The sequence below is a fragment of the Citrus sinensis genome, chromosome 5 (genome assembly GCF_022201045.2).
Source record: "Citrus sinensis cultivar Valencia sweet orange chromosome 5, DVS_A1.0, whole genome shotgun sequence".
Lineage (NCBI taxonomy): Eukaryota > Viridiplantae > Streptophyta > Magnoliopsida > Sapindales > Rutaceae > Citrus > Citrus sinensis.
Genome location: NC_068560.1, coordinates 6,934,010 through 6,955,621, shown reverse-complemented (window position 1 = coordinate 6,955,621; position 21,612 = coordinate 6,934,010). Strand labels below are relative to the sequence as shown.

At 32.2% G+C, this 21,612-nt stretch overlaps 2 protein-coding genes across 13 annotated transcripts in view; both read left to right on the top strand.

The window, feature by feature from the left end:
• Window positions 1–21,011, top strand: part of LOC102627129 (disease resistance protein RUN1-like) — a 34,524-nt gene extending 13,513 nt beyond the window's left edge. Inside the window, exons 1-6 of one of the 11 annotated variants that reach the window (XR_008055302.1) lie at window positions 10,540–11,256; window positions 15,719–16,811; window positions 16,951–17,220; window positions 17,306–18,190; window positions 19,804–19,962; window positions 20,058–20,262. Coding sequence is in view for 10 of the 11 variants with exons in the window: in XM_052442653.1 (XP_052298613.1) it covers window positions 10,751–11,256; window positions 15,719–16,811; window positions 16,951–17,220; window positions 17,306–18,190; window positions 20,298–20,912 (3,369 nt within the window). In the remaining variant the exon portion in view is untranslated. Of the gene's footprint in view, window positions 1–2,424; window positions 2,882–10,539; window positions 11,257–11,872; window positions 12,990–15,718; window positions 16,812–16,950; window positions 17,221–17,305; window positions 18,191–19,176; window positions 20,263–20,297 lie in introns of those variants that run through there. The other 10 variants (XM_052442660.1, XM_052442654.1, XM_052442662.1 and 7 more) reach the window with 10 other exon arrangements.
• On the top strand, window positions 3,854–6,479 carry LOC102626763 (disease resistance-like protein DSC1). 2 transcript variants are annotated; one of them, XM_006471134.4, is made up of 3 exons: window positions 3,854–4,101; window positions 4,187–5,071; window positions 5,671–6,479. In XM_006471134.4, exons 1-3 carry the CDS (start codon window positions 3,874–3,876, stop codon window positions 6,298–6,300), a joined length of 1,743 nt encoding a protein of 580 aa, XP_006471197.2. In that variant the 5' UTR covers window positions 3,854–3,873; the 3' UTR covers window positions 6,301–6,479. The 2 variants fall into 2 exon arrangements, with proteins under 2 accessions (XP_006471197.2, XP_052298623.1); XM_052442663.1 differs by lacking the exon at window positions 5,671–6,479 and adding an exon at window positions 5,464–5,664.
• Window positions 21,012–21,612: the final 601 nt, after the last annotated feature.

Here is a 21,612-nt window from a genome sequence, read left to right as displayed (position 1 = left end):
TTTTTATCCATCTTTTCTACATTTATTTTTAAAACTTTATAAAGTTTTTACAATATTTTTATAAAGATTTAAACGATTATTATATTCATAAAGATTCACAAATTTTGAATATATTTTTGCACTTGCATTTATAATTTTGTATCTCTCTTGAGACATAAACTAGATTTTTCTTCTAACACACACACATTTTCAATCTATTTTCCATCCTAAATACATATCATCAATTTGTCATTATAAGAGATATTATATGTGATAAATATTTTATAAATATAATGAATTATTAAAAAGATGGTACAATGAATAAATTACTAAAGCCTCTAATGAAAAGATTTCAAATCTTTGATCTTATCAATGGTTCAAACATGTGGAGAAATAATCAATTAAATTGAATGTCACTAAATTAGAAAATCTCAATTTATCTATAAATGATATAGAAAAGATAAACAAAATATTAGAAATTAATAATTTCAATGAAGGAAATATAAAATAAATTAAAAAGTTAAGAGATCAACTAAGTAAAGAATTTAATAAAGTTAAATAATTCATAAAAGACTTCAACATTAAAGATTATGACATATTAAACTAAAAGATTATTAATATAATGAATAAAAATTCAATAGATATAAATTAAAAAAATTAGAGATCCAATTAAATAAAATAGAAAAAATTTGTTCAGTAGTTTGGCACTAACTTTACTATAAATATAAATGAAGAACTTAAAAAAAATTGAAATACTGCAGCTTGGGTGTAAACAATCTGGGGTGTAAAGTAAAATTTTAAAACTTATTGACCTTTTTAATAATTATAATTTTTTCTAAGGGCTTAAAAATTTATAATTGTAACATACAACTAATGTAACATAAGCTTTGCCCTAACGATGACTGTGTTATTAGAAAGGCAATCCCTAAGTTGTATTTAATGTATCTTACAATCTGATTAATATCAACCATTAGATATCTTCAATTTCAATCCAACGGTTGAAGTTTAATTTATGCAGCAGTAATAACAAAAGGGAACCAGCTGAATTAGTTAGGGATAACTGATGGGTAACTGGACCAAAAGGTTTCACCTTTCATCATCGTTTGAGAAGGCAAAAATCACAAAGAAAGGAGGAGGGAATGATTTAGGGATTGTGTAGGAGAATAGCCAAGAACTCTTAAGAATTTGAGTAGCCAAGAACTCGACTTTGAAATTGGCTAGCAACAACTGGAGATCGAAGGATAGGATAGAGGTTGCGACCTCCCAAGTAGCGTTGGTTTGTCAAAACTAAATGAGCCACTAATTTGCTGCCACCCGGTTACATGATTCGGTCTTGTCATTCAAGAAGTGAACGGCTTGCGCCACTTTGATTTGCAAGTTCATTTGCATTAATTGAAGCCTAGTTTGTGTTGTGTGCAGAATGCGGAATCAAGCGCACCAAATAATTATAGAAAAATAAATGACACAAGAATTACGTGATTCGGTAATTAAGCCTACATCTACGGAGGCAAGAAAGAATAATTGTTTATTTAACAATTAAAAGAGTACAATATTTGAGTAACGAATCTCACTTCCCAAAAACCCAAATATACCCAGTATTCTCACACTCTGCAGGAAAGATAAATTCCTCAGACACACTTCTCTCAAAAGCTTAGAAACTTATAAGCTTAACAATTTTGGGATGATATCAAATGAATGAAATCCTTAACTATTCACAGGAGAAATGAATTACAATGCTAAGAATAAAATAATTAAAAATATATTATTATTTAATTATTATTATTTTTCAACAATTTGTTAACTTCAACAGTTTGTAGAAAATTCGATGGTGGATTTTGAGTAGGTTGGTTGTTGGAGGAGATGTAGCTTCGGTTTCTCTTGGTGGTGGACTTTCAATAGGATGCTGGTTGGAGGAGATGCAGCTTCGGCTTCTCTTCGTCAATGTGTTTTTTTATTTTAAGAGGTGAGGGATTCGATTGTGAAACGAAGTCGTTTAATCGATTGCAACCGGCTGCAACAGTCAATAATCTGGATTGACTATTTCAGTCACCCCGTCTACGACCGTTTTCAACCAGTTATGATTTCTTTCTTTTTATCCATGTGGCAGATTTTTATTGGTTAGTTAGTCAAATCGCAGGCTGTAAGTTACGAAAACTGTAACTTAGGGGGATCCTATTAGAAAGGACAAGCACAATTGTAAAAGTAGAGCAGTGACAAAGAGCTACCTCAACCTCATGAAAGTTGAACTAATAACGAAACTGCCCTATTTTTAATAATAATAATGACAATAATACTTTAAATTTTAGATGAGTAATAAGAGAGAGCTCACTTTAATTCCACAGGAGAATAAATAAAAATTAAACTAATAATAAAATTATTCCGAATTCTAAATTAATAAAAAATTTACCTGAAAAATATGCTTTGTTGGGTTTGAAGTGTGGTTCATTGGTCGGAGACATAATTTTTCATAAAAGTAAAACTATTGCAAGCTGTTTCATCAATTATGGTCTATGGCAACATTTTTGTTTTGTGAGTCTACAGTTGAGCATCAATAAATATTGTAGGCACCTTACTTTGGCAAATTAAAATTTCCTGTTTTGATTTATTGTTCTTCACCGTAGCCGTGAGTCAGATTTGATCAAAGACATTGTTAAAGAAATATCGAAAAGATTAAACCCAACGTTTCCAAGTGATGTTGATGGCCTTGTTGGAATAGCGTCTCGCATGGAGAAAATGAATGGATATTTAGAAGCAGGATTAGATGACGTTCGGTTCATTGGCATTTTTGAAATGGGTGGAATTGGAAAAACTACGCTTGCTAAAGTTTTATACAATACGCTCAAAGATCAATTTGAAGCTAGCAGCTTTCTTGCCAACGTTAAAGAAGTCTCTGTAACAAGAGGTGTGGTTCCTTTACAAGAACAGCTTCTTTCTGAGGTCCTAATGGAAAGAAATTTAATCATACGGGACGCTCATAAAGGAATTAATTTGATTAGATGGCGGCTATGTCGCAAAAGAGTCCTTGTCGTTCTTGACGATGTGGATCAATTAGAACAATTACAAGCGCTGGCTGGAAATCATGATTGGTTCGGTTTTGAGAGTAGAATAATTATTACAAGCAGAGATGAACATGTGCTGAAGAGCCACGGAGTAACAAATATATAGAAGGTTCAAGGACTGGATTATGTTGAAGCTCTACAACTCTTTCTTTTGAAAGTTTCCAAAGGCAAACAACCCACAGATGACCGTGTTGAGCTCTCGAAATATGTAGTCAATTATGCACGAGGGCTTCCATTAGCAATTGAAGTTTTGGGATCCTTTTTGTGTGGTCGAAGTGTTGAGGAATGGAAAAGTGTTTTGAATAGGCTACAAGAAGCTCCTAATGAAAAAGTTTTGAAAGTTCTCAGAATAAGTTATGATGTACTTGATAGAAGAGATAAAGAAATATTCTTAGATATTGCATGTTTCTTCAAGGGGAAGGACGAAGATCGAGTCAGGAAAAAACTAGACAGTTGCGGTTTTAACTCAGATATTGGAATAAGAGAACTCCTAGACAAATCCTTGATAACTATTGTAAATAACAAACTGTGGATGCATGATTTGCTACAAGAAATGGGTTGGGAAATTGTTCGAGAGCACCATAGTGACAAGCCCGGCAAATGGAGTAGATTATGGCTTTATAAGGATGTGTATCATGTTTTATCAAAAAATATGGTAAGATATTTGTCAGGGAACATAATTCCATACATTATTGTCTTACTAAAAGTGAAAACTATAGTTCAAGATAACTTCTCTCTGTTTTGATCATTGATTTTCACCTTTTAATTTTGTTTCTGTTTCCTTTATTTATTAGGGAACAGATGCAGTTAAGCTATAATTGTTGACGTGCCTGAGATGACGCAATTGGAAGCTAAATCATTTTCAACCATGAGCAATCTGAGGTTACTTGAAATCAATAATGTTTATCCTTCGGGCAATCTTGAATACCTCTCAAATAATTTGCGGTATCTCAAATGGCATGGATACCCGTTTAATTCTTTGCCCGTGAGTTTCCGGCCAGAGAAACTTTTTAAGTTGAACTTGTGTAGTAGTCGCATCAAATATCTTTGGAAGGGCATAAAGGTATCATTTCTGAATTGCATTCAGTATACACAGCATAATTGTCACTGAAGGAAGTTTTTGGTAATTTATTTATTGTTTCTTGCAGCCTTTGAAGGAGTTGAAATCCATGAATCTCATTCACTCTCGTAACCTTATCAGAACCCCTGACTTTACAGGGGTTCCAAATCTTGAGCGGCTGAATCTTGAAGGCTGTACAAGATTGCTCGAGGTTCACCAATTTGTTGGAACTCTTAAAAGACTAATTTTATTGAATTTAAAAGACTGCAGAAATCTTGTCAGCTTTCCAAAAAATGTCTGTCTTATGAAGTCTCTAAAGATACTGTGTCTTTATGGATGTTTAAAATTAGAGAAATTGCCTCAGGACTTGGGGGAAGTTGAGTGTTTGGAAGAACTAGATGTAGGTGGCACTGCAGTAAGACAAATACCACCCTCCATTGTACAGTTGATGAATCTCAAAATATTCTCTCTCCATGGATGTAAAGGACAACCCCCCAAAATCTCGAGTTCAGATTTCTTCCTTTCGTTGTTGTTGCCAAATAAAAATTCTAATTCCATGTGCTTGTCCTTTCCTCGTTTCACTGGTTTAAGCTCTCTACAAACTTTAGATCTTAGTGACTGCAATCTTTTGGAAGGAGCAATTCCTTTTGATATTGGCTCCTTATTCTCAGTAGAAGCAATAGATTCAAGTGGGAACAATTTTGTCAGCCTACCATCTAGCATAAACCAACTTTTAAAGCTTAAAATTTTTTGCTTGGAGAGATGCCGGAATCTTAAATCGTTGCCAGAGCTTCCACCAGAAATAGTTTATGTTGGTGCCGAAGGCTGTACTTCTTTGGAAACAATATCTATTAGCCCAAAGTTAAGCTGGACCGCTGACATGGTTCTAAATTTTTCAAATTGCTTCAAGCTGGCTGGGGATCAAGTTAGTGGAGACAACTTGATGGCTATGTTGCTGGAACAATGGCATGTGGTAACTCACTTTCAGTAGTCTCTGTCAGTTGATGGTTTTGAGCACTAGGATGTTGGTTTTTTGTTATAATAACATTTAGACTATCAAAATGTTTAACATGTTGGTTTTTGAAGGTTTTGCGTATCTACCAATTTTTTAACCCCTTAAAGAGAAGGACTTGCACGCAAAAATGAGATAGGAAACAAAAATACTTTATTTCCATTTAGTCTTACGTTGAGGTCCTTGGGTGACTGCGTAGTTGCTGCTCGACTTGGCTCTGGCCAGTACAAAGTAAAAAATATGGTCTGGTTCTTGGATAGTCCTCAAGTATTGATCATTCACATATACATATGTTCTGGATTAGTGGCTTCTCTAAAATTATCCTTAGCTAAATCTTTATTTCATATCCACAGGAATTGGAACATGGAACTTGTAAGTGAGCTTCCGAAAGAGTGTTAGACTGTAGAAAGAGAAATTAGAAGATATTTCATTCAGACTTGTGACTAATGAATGACAATGAAGTTTTTAAGTGAATTTCTTTTCCTTTGCTTATCTATTAATAATTTCCGTGCTTGTTACATGTGTACAAGCTTACTAATGGTCATTATTTAACATTACAGGAGCTCCCTATTTGTTCTTCTCAGTTTCATCTTTTTATTCCTGGGAATGAAATTCCAAGGTGGTTCAGCTATTGGAATATTGGTGGTTCGGTAACAATGCAAGCTTCTGGTCTTAGATCGGATCATAATTTCTCAGGATTTGTTGTTTGTGCGGTATTATCTCTCCCTTGTTGTACGGACATGTCCTACATGGAGATTCAATGTAAAATAGAAGCACAGGAAGATGATTACGACTTCAGCGTTGCCATCCCTAGTTTCGCAACCCTCGAGTCCGATCACCTTTGGCTGGCCTATTTGCCCCGGGAGACTTTTAAAACAAAGCGTTTTCAAGTACTTACAAAGGCTTCTTTCAACATTTTTTACGTGGGTGAAAATTTTTGGGACGCTGCGGTTAAAATGTGTGGTGTTGTTCCAATTCACACGGAAGTGGAAGATTTTGTCTACAAGGGACAACAGCTTCGGCCTCCAATTTGGAATCCATGGCCTTTTGAGTTACGACGGAGCGGCAACAGAAAATTCTTTACCTTTTCGTGGTTGGAAGGCAGCAATGCAGCCAGACCGGCGCTACCCAATGAGTTTCTTGGTTCTATTTACAAGTTCAGCCGCGCCAGAAAAATTAACGATATTTGATCTGGTACCAAGTTATCCGGATTCTACTAGGAGTTCGAATACACATAACATTAGCCTAGAGGTTTGCCGAGCATGGTTCAAAATTATGTAGACTATTTCTGCTGAGCATAGTTCAGGATTATGCAGACTATTAGAGGCTTTAGATGTCCATCCTCATACTAAAGATTTATACACTGCAATCTCTATCCCACACCACGTGGAAGATTTATCTTTTGCCGCTAATATTTCGGTATCTGAATTTATGGAAGCGGGAAGCCCCATGCTCAAAATTTGCTACAAGCAATTAAGAAAGCTTAACCGAACTTTAAGACGAATTCAACCAAAAAATTCTAAAAAGTAAATTTAGTATTTAATCCAAATAATTAAAATCTTACAAGTTTAACCTAGATAATATGAACATTCAACTCAAAGGTGGTGAAATTATTAATTGAAACATATGAACTCATAAGTGAGAGAGTTTAAATGAAATTACGAAATTGTCCAATAAGCAATAAAATTTACTAGAATTTTATCTAAAATATTGTTATTGAATGAATTTAGTAGGAACACTAAACACAAAATTGTTGGAATACTAAATTAAAATAAATGAACTAACAAATGAAAAAGACTAACCAAAATTAGAGACATGAAATAAACTTGGAAGTTTTTAGCCCAAAGAATTAGGATATCATTTATTTTTTAGTTTTTACCACTTATTCACATTAAAAAAATTTCTCATTAATTATTTTTTGTGTTTATTATTTAAAAAATTCATTTTTAATATTTTTTAGCATTAAAAACAAACTTTAAAAATTATTTAATGAATGTGATGACTTGGCAGCGGCCATTTGCATTATTCTTGTATCATAAGTGAATGTGATAACTCGATGGGCCTCCCATCATGAAGTGAAGCCCCATGTAAGTTCTTCACTTTTTTTTCCCTCGAAAATAAGTTTTTCACGTTTACGTCATTTATTTCATTTATTTTTTCATTCATTCACGTAATTATAAATTGTGCCCACGCACCATCCATATTGCGTATTGATGACATCATCAAAAATATTTTTTTAATTGAAAATAATTAATTAAATCTGAAAAAGGGGCTGTTATTTTTATTAATTTACTAAAAAAAGTCAATGATTATCTTTGATTTAAGCAGAATAAAAATGTTATTTTTAATATAATAACTTAAATTAAATCCTTTTTTGTGAGAACTAATTTATAAGAGGATAAGATAACGAAACGCGGAGACGACAAATCCACACATTAACACCTACCAAAAAAAAAAAAATCATTGAGAGATAATAATGATAATTATTTTTTAACTAATTTCCACCCGCCCTATTGGAGTTTCTAATGAAATCAGTCCATAAATAATGCGAGGAATAAATTACATTAGGAAGTTGCCGTTGGGATGATTGGGCAAAATAGCTGTACAGATAAGACACTGAAAATTATTGGGAAATTTACAAAAATAGCCATAAAATATTTGCGTTTTTCAATTTTAACCCTCCAAAGTTTTTTCTATCATAACTAGCAAAACACCTTACTTTTGGACTAGATTACCCTCATCACTTTCATCAAATTTACAAAGGTATGCCACTTTTTCAATTCCAGCACAATTAAATACGATTCTTCTTCAATAATTTAACAAACATTTATCACTCTCAACAAACTTCATCACTCTCTATAAATCAATTACATAATTGAATATAATCATCAATGGGAGAGCTTCTTAAAATTAGTTTATGCTCTTACACAATGTAAATCTTTAATCTATTGATTTTTCAACTAAGTTCGAAATTAAAGTGGGTTTTGTTACAAATATTGTTATTTTTCATTAATAAAATAATGTGATTTGTTAAAGTACTTAGTTTGAGTTGAAAAATGAAAAAAAATCATTGAAAATACAAAAAAATCGGGCAAAAAACGAAATTCAGAACAAGTGAGATAGGCAAGTGGGACAGGTGCATGTCTCACATAAACGCACTGCATTTATGTGCGACAGGCACCTGTCCCACTGCTTGTCGCACATAAACCCATGGATTTTATAGAGTACATGATTTTGGATATGATTTGTCTCGTCGTAAGCTTCGAAACGGTATATTATACGCTTAAAACGAACATATGTAGCTCAAGTTATGGCTTTCGAAATATATATGAAATTTAGTGAGACAGGCACCTGTCCCACTTGCCTATCTCACTTGTTCTGAACTTCATTTTTTGCCCGATTTTTTTGTATTTTCAATGATTTTTTTTCATTTTTCAACTCAAACTAAGTACTTTAACAAATCACATTATTTTATGAATGAAAAATAACAATATTTGCAACAAAACCCACTTTAATTTCGAACTTAGTTGAAAAATCAATAGATTAAAGATTTACATTGTGTAAGAGCATAAACTAATTTTAAGAAGCTCTCCCATTGATGATTATATTCAATTATGTAATTGATTTATAGAGAGTGATGAAGTTTGTTGAGAGTGATGAATGTTTGTTAAGTTGTTGAAGAAGAACCGTATTAAGTTGTGCTGGAATTGAAAAAGTGGCATGCCTTTGTAAATTTGATGAAAGTGATAGAGGGTAATCTAGTCTAAAAGTAGGGTGTTTGGCTAGTTATGATAGAAAAAACTTTGGGGGGTTAAAGTTAAAAAACGCAAACGATTTATGGCCATTTTTGTAAATTTCCCAAAATTATTGGATAATTATATTATTTTATTTTGTACAATCGGTGCAAGTTACTAGACTCGATTATAAATTAAAAAAATGGTAAAGTTTTATTTTTATGTGTTAGTAGGTTTTAGTTTTAAAAATTTATAAACTTTAAGTTACATTTTATATATTTTACACAAACTCACATAAATAGTGAGGGGATGTAAGATACATAAAATATAATTTAAGAGATCCTTAAAAATTAATTAATTTTTTATTAGGGTCGATAAGGTTGATAAAATAGCAACGTGCGGTAGTGTAATTAATTGTTTGTTTGTAAATTGATTTTGGTGGGGTATTGATCTTTTACAGCCATATTATTGTTAACAAAAAAAATTGACTACTCGTACTGTAAGTCAGAAACTGATGACTGATCAGACCAACCAATTACCAAACCCCACCCAATTGGTCAGAGAGCAGGTGGAGGATTTTGACTTCATTTATTACATTATTTATAACATAAGGACTATTAGTCTTAAAGACAACAACACAGATACGGTTGAAATTCTTCCAACTAAACATAAGAAACTAAACAATTGATAGAATATTTTGCTAATAAATCCGCTGCTTTATTACAAACTCCTTAGATATGTCTAACTTGAAAGAATGCTTTAGAGAGAGTAAATGCTTCACTTAAAAAATAAGTTAGAATAACTCAGACACTCAGTACAAGTACTACGTCAATCCAAAATTAATTGAACCATACAAAATGAATCTAACTCAACTATTAGTGGAGATAAACCCACCGCTCTAGTAAGCCGCATTTCAAAGCATAAGGCTGCCTCATCAAAACCAACATCATCAAAGAAAACATTGCTAAAGGGGTTTTCTCTAATTAAAACTATTTAATCTAGGAGAAATTTAATATAACTACTACTTATATGATAATTTTTTAAAAAAATAAAAATATGTAATTCATAATATTTTTTATTTATTATATGACTAACATGATAATTCTCTGATGCATTTTAAAATTTCTTTCAATATAGTCTGTCAAATTATTAATTTTATTGAGCTGCATCAACTAACATCTCAAATAAATTTTAGTTGTCCGGAATAAATTATTCATTAATAGAATGTAATTTAACATTAGATGTATTGAATTTTCTTTAGCATACATGGCAAAAGAGCATAAAACATATATATAATGGATTAATTATTTACAATAATAAAGAATTAATAATAATAATAATAAAATAACGGATATATAGTGTACTAGATGCACCGTAGTTATACTTCAAATTGTTATACAAAATCGTTATTGTACATTCATCATTTTCTTTTATTTTACTTGGGTTATATATTATTTTGAATATTTATTTAAATTTTGATATAAATTTTAAGTCATTAATTTTATATAATCTAATGATAGATGAATTAATATTATTATATATTATTTTGATTTTTTATATTTATTATTAAATAATATAAAATCAATCACTCAAATTTTATATCACAATTTAAAATAAAAAAAAATTAAATTACAAAAACCCTCCCTATTATATTTATTTATATTTTCATTCACTCACGTAATCCCTTAAGTTGTGCCACGCCGTCCACACCCTGCATTGATGATATCCTCAAAACGGTCAGCGGACGTCATTTGGTCTATCAAATCAAATTGTTAAGACAGTCCAAGGTCGCTGTCGAAAACTCGCCGACACCGCTTCAGAATTTTTACTTTTTATTTTATAATCTTTTCATTTGCTTAAACGCTTCTCTAAATTCTAATAGCCACGGATCCCAAAGGCCTTCGAAATGGCGGCCTCTCATACTTCGTCTTCTTCCACTCATCATCAAATTCTTCAAACCAAATACGACGTCTTTTTGAGTTTCAGAGGCGAAGATACTCGCAACAATTTCACCGACCACCTCCACGCCGCTTTAATTCGCAACGGATTCGTCGCATTTAAGGACGACGAAACTCTGGAGAGAGGAAACGAGATTTCATCAGAGCTCTCGAAAGCAATTGAAGAATCCAATGTTTCGATTGTAATCTTATCGAAAAACTACGCTTCTTCCCCGTGGTGTTTGGATGAGCTTGCGAAAATTGTTGAGTGCGGGAACAAGAAGAAGGATCCTAAAGTTTTTGCCGTCTTTTACGGCGTAGATCCGGCAGATGTACGGAAGCAGAAAGGAGAAGATTTTGAGAGAGTGTTTGCTAAATACGAAGAGGAGTTTAAGGAGAATCAAGAGAAGGTGCTAAAATGGAGAGCTGCTTTGACAAGAGTCGCCAGTCTCGCTGGATGGCACTTGCAGGACAGGTTCTTTCCATTAATTTATTTATTATTGTTTAATTATTTATTCACGCTAATAATTTTTTGCTTATTTAGTGGTGACGTGTCACCATTTGCCTGATACAAACACACACACGTCACATCGCTGGAGATCTGATCTGTTTAGAAGCTACGACATAGTCAAATTTTTATCAGAATTAATTTTGAATTGTTTTTATTACGAGTGCTGCTGTTTTTTTTACCCTGAGTCAAACTCCGAATGGGTTTCTTTGTCTTTTTCTTTTTTGAAAGGAATTGGTTTCTTTGTTATACTTTTTAAATTTCTTATAGAACTGTGAAATGTCTAATAAATTAAGACTATTCTTATTTCAAATTAAACTTCTTTTAATCCATTGCTTGAATTTAGATTCTAATAAATAGGACATTTTTATGTATTATCTTATGTTTATTTTTAAGGTATTATAGTATTTTTGTTAACCCAGATTTGTTAAATTGAGAACAGTGAAATGTAAATAACGTTAATGTTCGACTATCTATAGTATTTTTAATTATAACTTCTTCTAAATTAATCATTCAGGAATGTATTGTCTACACTATTTCTTATATTGTATCTTTCATTAAATGCTACTTCTATTCTTATATTTGTTATAACTCTTAGTTTAATGTTACAATCTATATAACTTCTTATTACAATTAGTCTTCCTAAATTATTAACTTGTTTAATATATTCTCTAAATGCTTCAATAGAGCAATATTGAAATGATCTTGGACTATACAAACCATTATAACAAAAACTCATAGATAAATCACTAATATTAACTCCACAATTATTGTTGGATTTTGGTTTTCTTAATCAAGTCATTGTTCGAAACCCAGTCTAGATAGATGCATTAGGAAGAAAATTAGTATCAATCATGCTTAACCTAATGGCAGTACGAAAATGATTTGTGGTGGCTTATATCCAATAAAAAGCACCAGAATGGAGATTCAAGGAAGATGTATATTATGAGTTTCAAGCCCAACACTCATATTTTTTCTTAAGGGATCTAACAACATTAAAGAACTTGAAAACTTAAAAGGTTTGAATATTCCTTGGATCTACACAACTAATTTTTTAACCAAGTAAATTAGACATTGGAAAATTGGAATAATAGCAAGGGAATTTGAGATTTGAGAATTTACTGGTCATTCTAAATTGATTGCTAAAGATTTTAATCAAAAGATATATTCTCTTCAAGATATACCCGAAATCCCTTTTATTTCAAAGACCACAAATTATCAACTTGTAGATTTTTATTGAGAGCAATACAAAGAAGATATCAAGGCCTACAAATCTCTTATGAAAGATCAATCAAGTGAAGAAGAAGATAAAGGTAGAAACTTCTACAACGATTTAGATGGTATTGAGGCCCATAACCTTGACAACATGTTATAACCTTGACTCGGTAGTGGTCCACTCACTACCTTTTTAAAGCACAACTTTAAAAAGAAAAGGTCGCGGTGATAATTCTGTCGATACTCACCTTTTTTGCGTGGACTTAAAGACAACATCTTTTTCTCAATGGATGCCAAACTCCCTAGAATTTGGTCCACACATGTGGAAAGCAAGAGATAAGAATAAAGGCTTTTAGGAACTCTATAAATAGGAGTTGTTTTCCTTTAGGGAGGATTATAAGATCATATGAAAAAAAAATCTTGTGGCAAAATTCAATTTGTAGAACTTCCAAGGCACTTGTTCAATTTCCTAAAAGTCATTACAAGTAAGTTAGTTTTATTCAGCATAATGTATTGCAACTAAGTTACTTAGTTCTTCTCTAATAAAGAAACCCAATCTTTTGTAGACTTCTATATGTTTATAAAAGAATAACTTTATATGTTGCAAATCTTTTACCTTTTATTTGTATTTAAAGAATGTTTTCTATATGTAAAGAATAAAATTAGACTATAGAACAAAATTTAGGTTTTCAGAACAATCTAAGCCTTAAAAAAGGATCTTTGAGTGCCCAATTTTGCTCCTACGTACCGTTTTAGCTCAAGGATATGCATTTGAAAGAAAAAGGGTGGTTTTGTATTGGGATTTCCATGCCCCAAATAGAGAGAGTGTTTTTTTCAAAAATCTTTTGTTTTAATCAAAAAGTTTAATTTTATACTCTGAATTGTTACAAAATAGTTTTTCAACTTTTTTCTTTTTACAAATTTGGTTAATATTGTTGACAAAACTTGTTATCTAAGAAATTTGACGAAAGTTTATAAAAGAATCTGGGAGTATCTAGTAGAGAAGAACAACTGCTTATAACAATTTTTTTAATCAAAATTTGCTTGCATGCCTTTAGATAATTATACTTGTTTTACTTTATAAAATTGTTTTATTGAAGCATTTTATGAATATATTAAACAAGTTGATAATTTAAGAAGACTAGTCGTAATAGGAAGTCATAAAGATTATAGTATTAAACTAAGTGTTATAACAAATAGAAGAATAGAAGTAACATTTAACGAAGGATGTAATACAAGAAATAGTATAGAAAATATCATTCCTGAATGATTAATTTAGAAGACGTTATAATTAAAAATATTATAAATAGTTGAATGTTATCATTATTTACATTTTGTTGTTCTTGACTTAGCAGATCTGAGTTAATAATAATACTAGAATACCTTAAAATTAAATGTAGGAGAATACATAGAGTTATCCCGGTACTAGAATGCAAAATTAAGTTGTCAATGGATTAATAGGAAAAGTTTAAAATAGTATTAGTCTTTAAATATTAGACTTTTTACAATTTCATAAGTTTAGAAAATATAACAAAAGAACCACTTTTGAGATTTGACTCTGGACTTAACTCAGGATAAATAGCAACACTCTATTATTATAGCATAGTCTGGAATGTTTTGACTCAAGATCATGTTAATTTACAAGTATTGTTAAATATAAATTATAACTCTTTGATTTGACTAACAAGCACATTGGCAATACGTGACGACTTTTGTTTTTATTAAAAATCTCTTTTATTTAAACATTTTCCCATTTATCCTAACAAGTAAGTTCGTATATAACTAAATTTAAAATCAATCAAGTATAAACAAATTTCTTAGAAAAAATGAGAAAATATTTAAAGAAAAGAGAAATTTTCAATAAAGACTAGATTAGCCATGTGTTATCAAAATGTCTAACTCCTTAGTCAAATCAAAGAATTACATGTAACAACAGCTGTTAGTTAGGATAACCCTTAGACTCAATTTAGGCCATATCATAAATCTACTGTTAATTCAAGACTCGGCAGAAAAGTTTCAAATGGGCCTTGATTCCCAGGGCTCATCATAGCAAATTGAGTCTAACCATGAAGAAATTCTACAATGCATCAAGATAATACAACTAACTGATGTATGAATGACATGTGTAATTGAATTTAATGTAAATATCACTTGTAAAGTGATTTTTTAAAATAAATAAATACATGTCATAACATCATTTGTTTGTTATATTGTTGACATGGTACCTTTGATGTATTGTAAAATTTTTCCTAATCATGAATGTGTCATTAGAAAAAGCATAATTGTAAAAGTAGAGTGGTGACAGAGAGCTACCTCAACCTCGCAAAGTAAAGTTGAACTAATAACAACAAATATACTTCAAATTTTAGATGTTCAGTAAGAGAGAGCTCACTCCAATCTTACCTCAATTTCAGATGAGAATAAATAAAAATTAAACTAATAATAAAATTAGGGAAATTATCATTTAACTACCAAAGTTATTATGACATATCATGTCAGTACCATGGTTTGCCGAAAAGTACATTTTACTACCAAACATTTGTGCCGTTATCAATTCGCTACTATTCCGTTACGAAAACGTTAATACTTAACAGAAATTGAGTTAAAAGTCGATTTTACCCCCAAGAGTTTAAAAGACAATTTTACCCTTTGTAATTTAAGCATTAAAAAAGAAGAAGTCAACAATAACGATCTTAGAGTTTAATTTTTTAATTCTTTAATCTTTAATTATTTTCCTAAAATGCAATGTTTAGGCTTCAACCTAAAATGTCTTTAATGCCCTTATAGCTAGAAATGTCTTTGGTGCCCTTATGACATCAGCAAATTTTTAATGTTCTTAACAGAATAGTAGTGAATTGATAACGGCGCAAACGTGTAGTAGTAAAATGCCATATTCGATAAACCATGGTACTGACATGATATGTCAGAATAACTTTGATAATAAAATGATAATATCCGATAAAATTATTCCGAATTCTAAATTAATAATAAGTTTACCTGAAAATTTTGTTTTGTTGGGGTTGAAGTGGGGTTCATTGGTCGGAGACATAAATTTTTTCATAAAAGTAAAACTATTACAAGCTGTTTCATCAATTATGGTCTATGGCAACATTTTTGTTTTGTGAGTCTGGAGTTGAGCATCAATAAATATTTTTGGCACTTTATTTTTGGCAAATTAATGTTTCCTGTTTGGATTTATTGTTCTTCACCGTAGGCATGAATCAGAATTGATCAAAGACATTGTTAAAGCGATATCGAAAAGATTAAACCCAACGTTCTCAAGTGATGTTGATGGCCTTGTTGGAATAGTGTCTCGCATGGAGAAAATGAATGGATATTTAGAAGCAGGATTAGATGATGTTCGGTTCATTGGTATTTGTGGAATGGGTGGAATTGGAAAAACTACGCTTGCTAAAGTTTTATACAATACGCTAAAAGATCAATTTGAAGCTAGCAGCTTTCTTGCCAACGTTAGAGAAGTCTCTGTAACAAGAGGTCTGGTTCCTTTACAAGAACAGCTTCTTTCTGAGGTCCTAATGGAAAGAGATTTAATCATATGGGACGTTCATAAAGGAATTAATTTGATTAGATGGCGGCTATGTCGCAAAAGAGTCCTTGTCATTCTTGATGATGTGGATCAGTTAGAACAATTACAAGCGCTGGTTGGAAATCATGATTGGTTCGGTTTTGGGAGTAGAATAATTATTACAAGTAGAGATGAACATGTGCTGAAGAGCCACGGAGTAACAAATACGTACAAGGTTCGAGGACTGGATTATGTTGAAGCTCTCCAACTCTTTCATTTGAAAGTTTCCAAAGGCAAACAACCCACAGATTACCGTGTTGAGCTCTCGAAATATGTAGTCAATTATGCAGGAGGGCTTCCATTAGCAATTGAAGTTTTGGGATCCTTTTTGTGTGGTCGAAGTGTTGAGGAATGGAAAAGTGCTTTGAATAGGCTACAAGAAGCTCCTAATGAAAAAGTTTTGAAAGTTCTCAGAATAAGTTATGATGGACTTGATAGAAGAGATAAAGAAATATTCTTAGATATTGCATGTTTCTTCAAGGGGAAGGACGAAGATCGAGTCAGGAAAAAACTAGACAGTTGCGGTTTTAACTCAGATATTGGGATAAGAGAACTCCTAGACAAATCCTTGATAACTATTGTAAATAACAAACTGTGGATGCATGATTTGCTACAAGAAATGGGTTGGGAAATTGTTCGAGAGCACCATAGTGACAAGCCCGGCAAATGGAGTAGATTATGGCTTTATAAGGATGTGTATCATGTTTTATCAAAAAATATGGTAAGATATTTGTCAGGGAACATAATTCCATACATTATTGTCTTACTAAAAGTGAAAACTATAGTTCAAGATAACTTCTCTCTGTTTTGATCATTGATTTTCACCTTTTAATTTTATTTATGTTTCCTTTATTTATTAGGGAACAGATGCAGTTGAAGCTATAATTGTTGATGTGCCTGAGATGACGCAATTGGAAGCTAAATCATTTTCAACCATGAGCAATCTGAGGTTACTTGAAATCAATAATGTTTATCCTTCGGGCAATCTTGAATACCTCTCAAATAATTTGCGGTATCTCAAATGGCATGGATACCCGTTTAATTCTTTGCCCGTGAGTTTCCGGCCAGAGAAACTTTTTAAGTTGAACCTGTGTAGTAGTCGCATCAAATATCTTTGGAAGGGCATAAAGGTATCATTTCTGAATTGCATTCAGTATACACAGCATAATTGTCACTGAAGGAAGTTTTTGGTAATTTATTTATTGTTTCTTGCAGCCTTTGAAGGAGTTAAAATCCATGAATCTCAGTCACTCTTGTAACCTTATCAGAACCCCTGACTTTACAGGGGTTCCAAATCTTGAGCGGCTGAATCTTGAAGGCTGTACAAGATTGCTCGAGGTTCACCAATCTGTTGGAACTCTTAAAAGACTAATTTTATTGAATTTAAAAGACTGCAGAAATCTTGTCAGCTTTCCAAAAAATGTCTGTCTTATGAAGTCTCTAAAGATACTGTGTCTTTGTGGATGTTTAAAATTAGAGAAATTGCCTCAGGACTTGGGGGAAGTTGAGTGTTTGGAAGAACTAGATGTAGGTGGCACTGCAATAAGACAAATACCACCCTCCATTGTACAGTTGGTGAATCTCAAAATATTCTCTCTCCATGGATGTAAAGGACAACCCCCCAAAATCTTGAGTTCAGATTTCTTCCTTTCGTTGTTGTTGCCAAATAAAAATTCTGATTCCATGTGCTTGTCCTTTCCTCGTTTCACTGGTTTAAGCTCTCTACAAACTTTAGATCTTAGTGACTGCAATCTTTTGGAAGGAGCAATTCCTTTTGATATTGGCTCCTTATTCTCATTAGAAGCAATAGATTTAAGTGGGAACAATTTTGTCAGCCTACCATCTAGCATAAACCAACTTTTAAAGCTTAAAATTTTTTGCTTGGAGAGATGCCGGAATCTTAAATCGTTGCCAGAGCTTCCACCAGAAATAGTTTTTGTTGGGGCCGAAGACTGTACTTCTTTGGAAACAATATCTCCTTCTGCAAAATTAAGCCGGTCTCCAAACATTGCTCTGAATTTTTTAAATTGCTTCAAGCTGGTTGAGGATCAAGTCAGTAAAGACAACTTGGCAGTTACATTGATGAAACAATGGCTTCTGGTAACTCTCTATCATGAGTCTTTTTTGTTGATAGTTTAGAATATTATGTAGTTATTTTATTTTTATTTTATTATTTATACTATCAAAATATTAGTATGTTGTATTTTGTAGGTCTAGCTTAATTACTTAAATTTTCTTTTTTTTTTTTAAAGAAAAAGACTTGTACTCAAATATGAGAAAGGAAGCAAACGTCCTTTATTATACTTACAGACTTGTGTTTAGACAAATATGGGCTAGAAAGACACTTTTTAGCGCTTGTTTTTAGACTTGACCCTTTGACCAAATCAAGTGTTTTTTTTTTTTTAGGGGACTTATGCTAGTGTTAAAAATAAAAAAATGTCCGTCGAATAAATTATTCATTTCAATCTTTTAATTCAGCCTGTAGACAAAACTTGCTTGCAAGTCTGGTCATGCACTTTTCTCATGCATACAAGTTTTTATCTTGCACAGCACTTTGTCTTGCATAGAAGATTTTGTCTTGCATGCAATGTTGTATTGCAAGACACCGGCTTAAAAATGTAATCACTAAGAGTATAAAAAGCATTAAAAAATTTATCATCATGCAAGACGTTGGTTTGAATACATAATGATTAAGGGTATAAAAAACACTAGAAAATTTTTGGGTCCAAAAAAAATAAATTTAGACATGGGTCAAGACTCGTGACATGACACACTCTAAGGGTCTCTTTAATCAAATACCTTGCAAGTTTAGGCGGTTCTTCTGAACCTGTTTAGTTGCCTAGGGCTTGACTTGGTTCAGGCTAGTATAAAGTGAAAATAATGTGTGGTTCGTGAATAGTAGTTACAAGATATTATACTTGTATCTGTTATATCTTAATAAATTTAAAATCGACTCTATTCGCATTTATTGGTTTGATCGTTTGACACAAAAGGCAGTTAAATCCTACTTGAATATGTCGCCTTTTACATCAAGAAAGTAAAGTAATGTTAGAGGGATCTTTTACTCTTCTACTTCTTGTTTATAGATTGTGTCGGGAAGCTGACTGTAGTTCTGAAAGACTGAGAACGGACCTTAAATCTATGTATGTGTGCTCTTATTACAAATTTTTTAACACTAGATCATTTACCTCGCCCACGTATAACATTGAACCCATAAGTACACTGGATTAGTAGTTTTGGAAAATCTTCAGCACGATTCTCACGGATTAGGTTTCATTTTACTTGTTTGGGTCTTATTTTGTTTTTTGATTATTTGTTTATATTTCTTATTTGAGGAGAATTTGCCTTATTGAACCTGATTATGGTTTATGGCCACTATAATAGTCCTTGCACTGTTCAGTAATTTTCTTCTGTTTCTTCTCTGATTTTTCTTTTCTATAATCTTCTCCCTTCTTTTGTACTCTTTATTGGTTACTTTTCCAGTTAATCAGAGTCGAATTTTGTTTGGCATGGTAAACCTAAACACCCTCTTCAGTATTTCGGTCAATTTCTATTGTTCATGTTAGTTATTCTGGCGTTTGAGCGCTCTATCTTTGATCTATAAACCGTATTAAAAGGGGAACAAATTTATGACTATTCATGACCTTGAATAAGTCCCTAAAGGCTTCCAAAAATGAAGTTGATCTTATTGGTTTGGAACATTTTTTTGACAGGTTTATGCAAAATTAACTACTCTTTCCAATGGGTCGTATTTGCCCACTTGATTCACATTCGAACTTGAAAATCTAGTCCACATGTCATTACTTTCTGGTTGTGGTACTCTCGAGCATTTCTTGTTTTCTACCCTTTCTACATATTCCTCTCTGATTTTTGTAAGTACTAAGTTGTCCCCATATTGTTACTGTTAGTGCATCAGCATTACTTTCAGAAATTTGAGTTGGTGAGTTTGTTACATCTATATCTGCAGGCAAGTTTTGTATTTTCTCATCTACTGGAAGCATTCCCCTGAACCTGATGATATCTTACAGGCTTAACTCAACTGTGGATTATATGGACATTGAATTTTTTGCATTTCTTAAGCGATAATGTTGCTTCACTGTATTTCTTTAATGCTAGCATCTTCATGCATCTCTAACGATTCCCATGTTTTTTTTTTTTCCCATTTTTTATACCTACGCAAGCTAATAGTCATCATTTAATGTTATAGGAAGTCCCTAATTGTTCTTCTCAGTTTCATATTTTTCTTCCTGGAAATGAAATTCCAAGGTGGTTCCGTTTTCGGAATATTGGTGGTTCAGTAACAATGAGAGCTCCTAGGTTGGATAATTTCATAGGATTTGCTGTTTGTGCAGTCCTATCACTCCCTCGTTGTATGGACAGATTCTACTCGGAGATTCGATGTAAATTACTATGGGGAGAAGACGATTATAAATTCAGCGTTGCCATCCCTAGTTTCACAACCCTTGAGTCTGATCACCTTTGGCTGGCCTATTTGCCGCGGGGGACTTTTAAAACACACTGTTTTCGGGGACTTACAAAGGCTTCCTTCAACATCTTTTACATGGGTGAAGAATTTCGGAACGCTTCTGTGAAAATGTGTGGTGTTGTTCCACTTTACACGGAAGTAGAAGATACCGTCTACAAGGGGCAACAGCTTTGGCCTCCGATCTGGAATCCAGGGCCTTCCGGATTACGAAGGAGAGGCATCAGAAACTTCTATACTCTTTCATGGTTGGAAGGCAATGCTGCCAGATCGTTTCAACCCAGTGCTTGTCGTGGTTGTATGTTAAAGTTCTGGCCTAGCAAAATTCATGATATTTAAGATCGAATCCCAGAAATTATTTTATCATTTAATACATTATGATATACAGATTAGAATCTGAATTACACAGGGAGTTTAAATAAATACACACTTGTGATATTACCCAAAAGTCTAATAAGCATAGTTCAAAAATTTATGCTTGCTTAAGGCGAGATCTCTGTCCTGCACAAGAGTTATATGTACTCGTTGAAAACTAGTGCTTTTGATCATTTTATGTTTTGAGTCTAGTGATCCACGTCCTGGATGCAGTAAAAAATAATCAAAACCATAAACACTGCAACTACATGTTTCAAAGGCTTCATTTGTTTCTATTATTTCTCATCAAGCAAACACAAGATAAGACGTAATCACATAATTGAATCAAACAAAACATGAAAGAATACAGAAATAGTAAACTAACTATATCATTAAATGGCGAGACATTATTATCAATTTCCTCTCTATTAATATTAATTTATACCACTTATCTTCTTACTTTTTTCATAATATATTATCAAACTCCCTTAGCACCAAAAAGTTTAAAGAAAAAGAGAGGTAAATAGATTATTTGCTTGATAATTTATTTTGGGAACATAAAATATATATTTATTATAATTAACTTTTTTTAAAATAACAAAAAGTATAAGATATTAATTTTTTATTCACACTGAAACAAATATTTCTTATTTTAGTATTTAAATTTTTATTTTTATTTGTATGA

Bases quoted from the DNA above. Each gene is read 5' to 3' on its own strand.
- LOC102626763 (XM_006471134.4), top strand. From the start codon at position 3,874: ATGACGCAATTGGAAGCTAAATCATTTTCAACCATGAGCAATCTGAGG. The intron at 4,102-4,186 runs GTATCATTTCTG...TGTTTCTTGCAG, and splicing joins ATCTTTGGAAGGGCATAAAG to CCTTTGAAGGAGTTGAAATC. The intron at 5,072-5,670 runs GTAACTCACTTT...TTAACATTACAG, and splicing joins TGCTGGAACAATGGCATGTG to GAGCTCCCTATTTGTTCTTC.